This window comes from Protopterus annectens, chromosome 8.part0 (assembly GCF_019279795.1).
Source record: "Protopterus annectens isolate FY-2018-M chromosome 8.part0, PAN1.0, whole genome shotgun sequence".
Taxonomy (NCBI): Eukaryota; Metazoa; Chordata; order Ceratodontiformes; family Protopteridae; genus Protopterus; species Protopterus annectens.
Window position 1 is genome coordinate 1,016,819,701 of NC_056741.1, and position 12,466 is coordinate 1,016,832,166.

The following is a 12,466-nucleotide window of genomic DNA, read 5'->3' on the forward strand; positions in this document are numbered from 1 at the left end:
TATGCCGTTCTCTTCTATGGCCATGTAATTTGCATCTCACTCCTTTAATGGATTTAAGATGTATCGCTGAACACTGTACCTAAAGCACAGGCTAATACTAAACACCTTTGAAAATGTAACTGATTGTATTTTAAAGTACAGCTTAGGTTAACATGAAAAAGAAAATAATGCATCTAGTTGGATGCTGACAGGATTGCTTTTTTAACATCTCATGCCAAATAAGAGGAATACATGACAAGACCCACAAATTCCATATGCCTAGGAAGAAACACTTGACAAGGGAAAGTAGAGAGCACATAACAGAGACCATGAAAACTGACATTACTAACTATGAAACTTCTTTATGGAAGTTTAGCGGTAAGATTTAAGTTTTTGATAGGCCCTGTACCATTAAAATGAGTGCTTCATCATGCATATTTTTAAGTTACTGTAAAACATAATAGAATGGGCTCATTAGTAGACTATGTCTTAATTAGATTACATAATTTATTCACTTTTGTGCTTGTAATTTGAGTTCTGTGAACCAGCTTGAGGTCTCCATTGGTCATGGCAACTATATAACAGCTAAGTACAAGTACCTCATGTTTGAAAATGTTGTCTGTTTCTTGTCTAATAATATTTAAGAACCCCTCCCCCACTTTTAGCAATAACTAGTTAACAGTTGTAGCAGTGCTCTGCAGCAAATGCTTCTTTCTCTTTTTTCATCCAGTGTTGTTCTCAGAGTGTGGCTCTAACTAACACTGCTTCCTGCCCTGCTAAATTTTGTACTCATTAAATGGCAGCCATGCATTCACCCTACTAATCTCTCAACAGTCTGTTAACACTTTTATACATGAAGTTCATTTGGGTAGGGTAGAAGAAAGCTTTTCCAGCTACAGTCAGAAAACATAAGCTAGCAATATATTATAGCATAAACACAAAATTAATTCACAATCTTTTGGTTTATGAATTCAAAGTCAGAATACAAGTGATACATGAGAGCATTCTTGGACAGTTAATCCAGATTGTCTATTTTTCTTTGGTGCATTTTTTCCAGCTATTTTAAAAGAGACTTTAGTTACCACCATCCTTAAAAAGTCATCTTTGAATCTTCACTGTCTAGAGAGCTATCACCCCATTTGCAATCATCCTTTTATAAGTAAAAGTAGTATTCATGTGGATGTGTCCCTATCTGTCATCTTGTTAATACTTTGATCCATATGAGTCTGGATTCATACAATGACTGATACTATCTTTACTTGGTTTGAAAGTGATCCCCTCATGGCCCAAGATTAATGGTTATACTCTACCTTGATCTTCCTTCACCTCATGGTGGCATTGAGCATGTCAGATCATGGGATCTTGACAGAGAATTTTAAAATTTACTGTACTTTCTCTGGAATAGTGCTCATCTGTTTTTTATTTTAACATCTTTGGCCATTCACAGGGCTCTGTCTGAATTAAATTCGTCTGGTACCTTTCAGCATGTGGACACCACAGGGATTAGACTTGGCACCATTGTTATTCACTGTGTATTTTGTGCCCCCGAGGGAGGAGTATATCTTTTCCATCCTATACGGACTATGTTCGCTCATATCTCTCAAATGGACAAAGGACAAAGACATAAATAATGGGGGGAAATGCCCAAAAATAGGGACAATTTTTAAATATTGCTCTTACAAACTTAGAAAATTGATAGCATAGCAAAATTTGGTTTATAATGAATTTTCTGAAGAGTATGAAGTCTCAAACTGAAATGCCTGTCATTATTTTCTGACTTTAATCTTTATAAGACTTGCCAGTGATTTTCCAGAAAACCACAATTTTATGAAAAATGGACCAAAAATAGGAGGCAAAATCTGGACATTCTGCAAAAATCTGTACAGGTGACAGATATGGTTCACCTTTATCTCTCCTTCTCTCGGGGTTCTTTGCCAGATTTGACATCAACAGAAGACTGCTTGGAGTCAAATCTCACTTATTTATGTGAGAATTGTCTAAAACTCTACCCATCAAAGACTAACGAAATACTGACTCATGTCACTATACAATCATCTCATCTTCCCATCCTCTGCCCTTTTCAAGGATGGGGAAATTGATAGGAATCATTGCTACAAGACCATGATATAGGTTTTATTTTTAATGACAGGATGACATAGAAAGGCCATTTGCTACTTGTCTTCAAGATATCATGTGGTTACCTGAAAAATATTGTAAAGAACTACAAGGGCATTCCTTCTAGGGACTGAGGCACAGTGATACCTGCATTTTTATTATCTCACTTAGATTGCTGCCATGCTGACTGCCTATGGCTTTTAGGTGGTGATCTGGCATGTTTGTTGAGAGAGCAGAATACCATAGCAAGGTTCTTAATGGGCTGCTGTCATAACTGCTGTATTACTCTTCATCTTCTGTGGGATTTGCACTGGCATGGCCTCATCACAAGATCTTTTTTTAAGATCTTGTTACTAACATAGACTGCTGAAAATAATTTGTGGTGGTGTTAATTGAAATAGTTGCTAGTGCTCTATGTTCTGGTCAGATGCAGGAGGTCACTGTGGGGCTGCTATTTATTCCAGGGCTCATACACAAATGCTCAGGATGACTGCTCTTTGAATGTTTTGTACTTGTCCTATGCTATTAACTACCTTCACTGACCAACACTTGGGATTTTTAGAGGATCCCTAAAATATCTTTTTAGATGAGTGCATTTAAATCTAAATAAATCTGTTGTTCTATATTTTGACAGCTGTTTATAATATTGATTTTTATACCTGTGTTTTAGCCTTTTAAGTATGATTTATGCCAGTATTAATTGATTTTTATAGATATGTTTTTGTTTTAAAATTTAAAATACTTATGAAAAGTATTTAAATAAAATAGGCAAGAAAATGAATGAAGTACATTTGAGATCATAATCAAAATTTTCCCTACAACTGTACAACATGCTCTATGCTAGGAGGGGAAAGGAGCAGTACATGTGTCCCATAAAGGGGACTTAATCCCTGTAATTCAGTTTACTGCTTTGCTATAGAATCTGTTCAACTGAGGAGTCTGATGGATGAATCATATGAATCCTATAAATAGGTGCAAATGAAAAAGTTTATTTGACTTGCTTTCAGTGCTGTAGAAACAGACCAGTGGCACATTCATTTGTACATTTGATGGATGAATCACATGACTCATTTGAATAGATGCAGATGAGATTTTGTTTGACTTGAATGTGTAAAATATAACAACTGTTATTAAATGATTTGCAACTTCATATTTTTGACTAAAGAAACAATAAAGTAATGAATCTGCAACTTCATTATTTTGACTAAAAGAGCAATTAAAAAATCATTGGATATATGTGTCAGAAGATTGCAAAAAGAAAGAACATGCTCTTAAAAATAAATGATCATTTTAATCTAAATTCCTGTATTTACCAGCATCATGATGCAAATGTGGTTGATTTTAATTGGACGATTGGATTGTTATGCTTAAAAATGGCAGCAATTAGGGTTTGAAAAGACTGCACAACATATATATGTGACATGTATATTGATCTACTGAAGTTAATCTAAACTTAAGTAGATTGTCACAAAAACATTAACTGTAAAAAACTGAAAAAAGGGGAAAAAAAGAACAAAACCCTGATATACAAACCCTCTCCCTTTACCCACCACAGCCCCTGCTATTTATATATAATAACTCTGAGATTGTGCAATCACAATAGAAGGGGCATATTCTTCATCTTCAGAGATCGTTGATCTTGTACACCTGTCTAACACCTGTTTTTTGTCAACCAAAGTGACAACAGTACAGATGTTATCTGGGAGTTAAAACTAATGGAAGTGCTGTTATGTGTGTATATGTGTATATGTATATATATATATATATATATATATATATATATATATATATATATATATATATGATTGCACCAATACTGAATAGTACAAAATTCAATCAAATGTGAGTTGACTAAATGCTAAGCATAAGTTGACCATCTGCCATGTATCTACACTTATCTCATGTTTATTTTCATTGTTTCTTCTTTTCAGCTTGCCAGCATTCAAAGCTTTTTTTTATAAGTATCATAAGCTTGTCTCTGTGACTGAAATTCATTTTATCTCTTTTTGTTGTTGCTGAATTGTTGTTATACTAGTGTGCTGAATACTATGTGTACATTTTTAGGTGTGCATGTGGTGGTATACACACACACACACACACACACACACACACACACACACACACACACACACACACACACGCACACAGACACACACAAACACAAATGTACTGACATGCATACATAGTAGTAGCACATCTGAAAAGTTTAATACAGAGATGTTATCAGGTTTTTTATAGACAGTACTAGCGAATACAAAACTCAATACTTTGTTTCATATGTGGCAGAATGAGAAATAAATAATGATTTGTGTATTATTTTAGATGATTTACAAAGGTTAACATCCCTTTTGCATCATTAACAAGACTAATACTTTTGCAGGTTAATGGAATAATTGTCAGTCTACCGGTGTACTTCAACCAAAGCCAGATAACTGTTTTTCGGAATGGAGCATATACTGTTATGAAAACCAGCTTTGGTCTGACAGTCACTTATGATATGAGTTCCATCCTATCTGTCACCATTGCTCCAGAATATAGAGGCAGAACCTGTGGTTTGTGTGGTAACTTTAATGGACATGCATTCGATGATTTCACTGTACATGCTGGTTCACTGGTGCAAAGTGCATTCTTGTTTGCCTCAGACTGGAAAACACAGGATAACAGCAGAGATGGCTGCAGTAATGGTTGCCATGAATCATGTCCTGTTTGCTCAAAGGAACACCTTGCAAAGGCATCCTTAAGCTGCAGCATTATAAAAGATGCCAAAGGGCCATTTGCACTATGCCACTCGGATATTGACCCTGAGCCTTTTGCTCAAAACTGCATTTATGATGTCTGTCTTTCTGGAAATGATGATGCCATCCTATCGCAGTCAATTCAGGCATATGTTGGTGCTTGCCAGTCAGCAAATATAAATGTGCTGAGCTGGAGGAATGAAACATTCTGTGGTAAGTACAGTTTTAACGACACTGCATGCATATTAATCCTGTTATTTTTGTTATAGTTTTTTTGTCAGACAACGTGATGATATATGTAATGATTTAGAAATTATTTACTTTTTTGCCACTTTTACAAATGTTGCTGTCTACTGCTTTGAGTTTGATTAATGTTTTGGGTACCATTTTGTTGATTTCAGAGAACAGCTTTAATGAATTCCACTAATTATGTTTCATGGTATCGCCTTCTGTTCCTGTCACCATGCTATAGCTATTCAGTTAATGCGTTTAGGAAAGCAGGTATTTCATTATCAACCAATATTATCACTATCAGTACTGCATAGAAGAAGGTACTATTCCAACAAGCTTTAGAAATGGATTTCCCAGTGCAGATACACCATTAGGAGCTGAAAATGCACTCTCATAAACCAATAATCCAAATGAGCAACCTCCTGTACCCAAAACAAGATTAAAAAAATCCCAGTGGCGGAGAGGTAGATGCTCAGTACCTGCACCCTTTCACCTATTTTAACATAACATATCAATGTCAGGGGTATACAACCATACCAATAGTGATAAATAATGAACAGGGAACTTTAGTAGATCACCACCATTTGATTTGTCAGTTTTAAGTAAGCAGGGGCTGGTCCAGAAAACCTCTGTATATGCCTGTAATCTTATCATTATCATCATTAATGCCCCCTTTTTTCCATTTTTGATATGAGGTCGGGGCATTGTGTCAGCTGTCACCATTGCTCTCTGCTCAGTGCCACTCTCCTACCTTCTTTAACATTCATACCAGACTGTTGCAGGTCTTCTGTCACACAGTCAGTTATTCTATTTCTTGGACACCTTCATTTCTTCCTGTCTTCTTCCTGTCTGTTTGCTATTGTAGCTCCTCACCAGAATGCCAGTATGGACAGCAGTGGGCTCAGAGCTGAACCCTAATGTCCCTCCTACTCCCACTGGGAACCCCTCTGTGAGACTGAACACTGTTCATACATGAGTCATTGTGTCTGTGTATGTAGCTTGCACTAATTCTATCAATGTTTCTGAGGCTTTAAACCACCACAGGACTGCCAAAGCAGCTTTCTTGGGACCTTATCATATGTACCTGTAATCTTATATTGTATATTAAGTTGCTTAATTGTACTGATTCCATACCTATACATACTGCTAGTATCACTGGTGTGGACAACAGGAAAAAAGTTGAGTCCATTCTAGGCTTCTATCTGGCAAATAACATGATGATGATGGTGGCTAATACATGGTTCGGCAAAAGAGAGACAGTTAAAAGATTGCATGGAAGAGAAGTCAGCATGCAATTCAAGTAGACTTCCTCCCAGTAAAGAAAGGATACTGGGGTAGAATCAATGATTACAAAGTCATCTCCAGTGAAACTGCTAAACCCCAGCATAAACCACTGCTGCCCAAAGCCAACTGTAAATAATAGTCATAGAAGACTCTAAGGTCAACAGACACTAGGCTGATGACCTGGAAATTGACTGGGGAGAAAGCACAAGCATACAAGGAAAAAATCTGGGCCCTAGCACCCTAGAAAAAAGAAGAAGAAATAGGTGGAGTTGAAGAAAAATGGTAGTGCTTCAAAAAATCATGTGTGAAGTCTGTAGAACAGATATGTCTCCAAGCCAGGTATGGAAGTAAGGTATTTAATGAAGACTGGTGGTGGAATGTAGAGGTACAGGAAGTTATCAAAAGAAAGAAAGAATGAAGGAAAAAGTGGGAGCTAGAAAAGACAGACCAGACTAAGAAGCAGTACTGATCCACTAACAAGGAGGCTAAAAGAGCAAAAAACAAGGTATCAGAAGCACTCTACTAGCATCTGTAAAGAAACTCAGCGGATGGCACAAAGATACTATATCAGTTTACAAAGCAAAGAAAGAAAGATAAAGAAGATAGTCAGCAGACACCATTTTTTGGGGAGGGCAGCAACATCCTGCTCAGCAGATAATAGGACATCAAAGGCAGATAGGTGGAGTACTTCCAGCAGCTTTTATATGTCCGCTTTCAGTTACAAAGTGACGAAGTTGTTGCAGGTTGTTGTATGGAGAAATAAACAATAATGGTGTCAGATAAAAAAAATACATTGAATCTTCAAGTTCAATAATCAGATCTCATATACAGTTAAGTTGGTTAGAAGTGAAATCCAGCCTAGTTCTTTTTAGGTTCAAGCAGTGATGAGAACTCTAAAAGGAGATCCAATAGCTTAATCGAGTGGCAGTTAGTGCAGGTGTGTTTATAGTTTTAAATTGTTTTTTTTGGAAAAGATTAGTGTAAAATGGGGAAGTTGATGTGAGAGTCAGAGGTAGTTATAGTTATCCCTAATAGTTTTGTGGTTAAGTTGTTGGCAGAGAGAGAGAGTTCCGCCCCAGGATGTAGTGAGTAAAAGTAAGGGAGAGGATTTACGAGTAGGTGAAAAAAAAATATATTTTTGTTTTCTTGGGGTTGAGGCAAAGGGCTAGGATAGAGCCTGCCTTGAGGTACACCTAAGGAGATAGGTAGAAGATTAGAAAGTGAGTTGAGTTTTTGTACTGCCTGCTGATTTTCTTTCTAAGCAAGATGCAAACAGGACAAGCAAGATGATCAAGAGCCAGTGTGATTGTAGGATATGTAGTAAAGTTATGATTTCACATCCAAAAAAAGCTTTGATAGGTCGATGAAGACAGAGGAAGATAGATAGATAGTTATTGTTAGTTAAGTAAGTTAGAGTTAGTGAGAGAGAGTAAGCAGGTAGTGTGTGTGTGTGTGGTCTGAAAAACCATGCTGAGTTAAGAAAGTAAGTTGTTGAGAAGAAAGGGATTTTAATACTTGTTGTGTGATTTTTTTTTCCATGATTTTTGCGATTGGTGAGAGGAGAATGAAGAAACCCCCCACAAAACCTGTACTGCCACATTCCTGTCTTGTGATAAAAGAGGAGGAAGAACTCACACTAGAAGAAAGAACAGCACTAAAAAATTAAGTCAGAAAAGGCAGCAGGCTGAGATGAGGTCAAGGCAGACATGCCAGAGATGTTCGTCGAGTTAAGGGAAAATGGCTCCTGAGCATACCTGTAGCATATGGAGAGAAAGGCATATCCCAGGTGACTGCAGAATACAAAGTCTAGTGGTTTAACAGAGTGGACATTCACAACTACATTCAGTATAGAGGTATTATACTCCTGTCACACTGAGTGCAAGAGCTGGAGAGAGTAAATGATAAATTAAAATACATAGTAGTGGATAGTAAGATGGGAGATGAGCAGTTTGGATTCAGATAAGTACGCAGCACAACCATCCTGATGTTTGCAGAGACAAATAGTGGAGAAGAAATAGAGATGAGGAAAGACTTCAACTAAACATTCCTAGACCTGGAGAAAGTATATGACAAGGTCCTACGAAAGCAGATTTAGGCTGTCCTGTGAGGGTTCACAGACACAGAAACATTGGTAGAATTCATGCTGGCTTTGCACATTGACCCAATAACATGAGTACAAACAGTGATCAGACTGACAGAAATTCCCAGTTAGAATGAAGTTTCATTAGGATTAAGTTCTGAGTCCACGCTGCTCATACTGGTAATGAACTACATTAACAAACAGGTTTGGGCAGGACAGATCAGCAAAGCTACTGTATGTAGATAATGTCACATGACAAGCAGACTTGAAATAAGAACTTCAGGAAATGATAGGGGAATGGAATCCGAAACTGAAGGTTCAGAGGAAGACTCTGAGCAAATTCACATATTGGGTTGATAATATGTATTTAGATAGACTCAAATGGTAGTATTTATGTATATGCTAATTTATGTTAATGAGAGTCCAATGGGAAACAAAGTGGCGATATAAAAGGAAATGATGTAACACATTTTAAATGTCTGAGGAAGTTTAACAGAGATTTAAATGAAAGCACTAACATTGTTTGTTTTGTCATTAAAAGTATGTATTTTATACCATTCAAGTTCATGGTTTATAGCTGAAGAGACGTGGTGCATTGGCATTTATTGAATTCAGTTTGTTTGTTGTTTTTGTTTATCAAAAAGTTAGATTACCCAAGAGACAAAGACCTGAATTAGTCAGACATGACTTTTGAGAAAACTGTGGCTAGCTATAATGGTGTCTCCATATCTGGCACTACTTCCAGGTAATCCAGGTAATAAAAAAAAAGGAAATGAAATGAAAAGAAAAAGACCCTCTTACTACATTTAACTTTGTAGCAAGCAGCTTGCTACAGCTTACACCACACAGCCCTAACCACAAAATAGCACTGGCATTCATTTCCTGAATGCTGGTACAAAGATTAATGTCGATTCTGCACTACTAACTAATTGTCATCTGTAAATTGCACCACCTGACACCATGTGCTCAGGGTAGCTGCTCTGTTTCCTCCACTCAGCTATGCCTCTGACTGGGAAATAAGGTAGGATAGTGGCACCGATGCCAGAAAGGTGGCAACAGTTAACAGGAGACCCTAACACCATTTAGAAAATGGCCAAAAGGGGGTTGATAATGATGATGACAATGCAGTGCCACTCAGCATACTGAGTCCACACTTTGTTGATGTTTGTTGTAGCGTTAACAAGACGTTGAATGTAGTGAGCAGTAATCACTGAGATGGACAGCTGAGTTATTGTTTAGTGTTGCTACAAGTTGTATGTTTGTGTGTAATGGTGGTGCTGTGTTTAGTGTTGTGCCATGACTGTTCTCAGGTGGAAGTACAGCTGCATGGAAATGGCACAAAAGTCTGCACAGGTGAGGAGGCAGGCTGGACTGTACAACTATTGTCTAGAATACAGACAACAAAGTCTACAACTGCTGTGTTCAGTACTATACCTCAGCATACCTCTCAACCTCTTAGCACAAAAAAATGGACAAAGTCTAAAATAATGGGGGTACAAACACCCGAAAACAGGGACAAATTTTAAATATTGCTCTTATAAACTTAGAAAATTGTTAGAATATCAGGATACGTGTTGCATATATTTTCTGAAGGATATGACGTGTGCATCTTAATTCTGAGTCATTATTTAGTGGTTTTAATCCAGATATTAATAGGAACAGCCAAAATAAAGTAAATAAGTAGGCAGAAAAACATACAAACAACTTTAATATACTTAAATATACTTAAAATGGTAAAGAGATGAGCTCTTTCATACTTCCAAGTACTTCTTCAGATCTAATTAAAATAAACAATAAAAATTCCATTTATAACCTAGTGCTTTAGGCCACGTGACTTCAGTAATGGTTTAATTGGTATAAAGTCATTTAACCCTTTCCCTCTTGTTGCCTGTAAAATATTCATCCATTTTATTTCCAGGCACTCAGTATGTGTTCTGATGTCGCCACCTTTTAAACCAACTTCATATATCTCTAATACCATAAACTTAAAACAATGGTTACTACCAGCTATATTAATATGCTTAGAAAGAGCATTTTCTGGTCTAACCTATTAATACTATACACATGCTCCCTGATTCTGTCTCTTAAGCATTTATTGGTCTTGCCAACATAGAAGGCTTCAGAGATTTCACACGAAGCCAGGGTAGACAAGTTAGAAGTACCACAGTTGGTATACACATTAATATCTGGAACACGTTCAGTATCAGGGTGTACATATTAATCATCAGTCTTAATATATGGATACATATTACAATGATGACAAGGGAAGATACCAGCTCTATTTGTTTTTAACTTCTCTTTTACTTGCCCTAGTGGCCTGTAGCAAAGCATCTTTTTCAAAGATGGTCTATTTTTAAAACAAAAAGAAGGTGAGTCACTTAATATTTCTTTGTATTTCTTATCCGACTTAAGGATTTTCCAGTGCTTCTTAACTATATTACACATAAAACTAGTGCCATTAGAGAAAGTAAGACACATTAATAGAGGTTTAAAAGACATATTTTTATGACTGCCGGTATCACATGGGGTCTCACTAAAGAATGGGTTAGTACGTGTGTCTCTCTCACAGCAATAGCTTCATTTTGTGCTTTAACAATCTCAGTATTGGTATAACCTCTTTCCAAAAAATTATTATTCAAAGTCTCAAAGGATTCATACATCTCACTATCCTTTGTATGGAGGCGTGCTGACCTGAACAATTGACCTTCCACAATATTACATTTTACATGTTTAGGATGCATACTGTCTGTATGTACCATATTATTTTTCTTACAAGGTTTACTGAACAGCTGAGTACCTATACCAAATGCTGTCTTCACTTCTGTAACATCCAAAAAACATATTTGCTCTAGAGAATTTTCAAAGGTAAAACAAACAAAATCAGTAGTACTATTCAGATATTGCACAAACCCATGTAAAGATTCTAACGTATTGCTCCAAATAAAAAACACATCGTCCACAAAATGGCCATAATGCAGAATAAACCTTGAAAAAATATTGTCATCACAAAATACAAACTGGGATTCCCATTCAGCTAAAACAATATTTGCATAGCTGTTTGGGCACATGGTGCCCATGGCAACCCCTGTGCACTGAAGATAGTATTTTTCACCAAAAACAAAGGCATTATGTTCTACAATAATTTGTAGAAGTGCACAGATCAAGTAGATCTTATCAGTAGAATATCCAGAACATCGACTTAGAAACCGTCTAACAAAATCAATGCCTATATTATTAGGGATACATGCAAAGAGTGATGCAACATCTATAGTTACTAATATAACATCCTCGGCATAATGTGCAGTAGGCCATTCATACAGTCGACTAAGAAAATGCTTAGTATCTATCAAAATGGTGTCAACCTTATCATCTAGAGGATGGAGTTGTTTTTCAACAAATATAGACAAGGGCTCAGTTGCCCATCCCTTGCCTGACACATTGGTGAATCAAAGGAGTTCTTATGCATTTTTGGTAGTCTGTATATCTGGGGTACAGTTTCATTTTCTACTGAAAAGTAATCATACAGTGATCTAGTCAGCATGCCTTCCATCAATAAATTTTCCACATTTACATGTATATTTTCAATTAACTTAAGTAGCTGTAGCCTATTTAATTCAGCATATGTACTAGTATCATCCAACATATTTTTCATAGCTTTAACATAGTGCTCAGAGTCCATTACAACTATGCCACCCCCTTTGTCCACCGGACGAAAATAGATGTCTTCATTTTTAGTTAAATCTAATAAGGCAATAAACTCACTATGGCTTAAACTCTTAAAACTTTTTCCATGCTTACTATTAAAATATTCATATATGTCATCCTCACACATCTTAAGAAATGCCTCTGTCAGAGGTGAATTAACAGGACCATACAAGCTAGGCTTTCATTAATAGGAACAGATCAAAAATATGAGGCAAAAATCTGGACATTCAGTGAAAATCTGGACAGTTGAGAGGTGTGTACCCCTGCTGTGCATTAGACTGAAATGAATGGCCATGCTGTTACCCAGAACTACCTAATCCTTATATCACAGACATGT

General features: G+C 36.6%; 1 protein-coding gene across 3 annotated transcripts in view; it reads left to right on the plus strand.

The window, feature by feature from the left end:
• LOC122809198 (alpha-tectorin-like) overlaps positions 1-12,466 on the plus strand; it is a 919,437-nt gene that overhangs the window by 551,530 nt on the left and 355,441 nt on the right. For all 3 annotated transcript variants that reach the window (XM_044080503.1, XM_044080505.1, XM_044080506.1), the window contains one exon: positions 4,475-5,042. In XM_044080503.1, the coding sequence (XP_043936438.1) occupies positions 4,475-5,042 (568 nt within the window). The remainder of the gene's footprint in view (positions 1-4,474; positions 5,043-12,466) is intronic.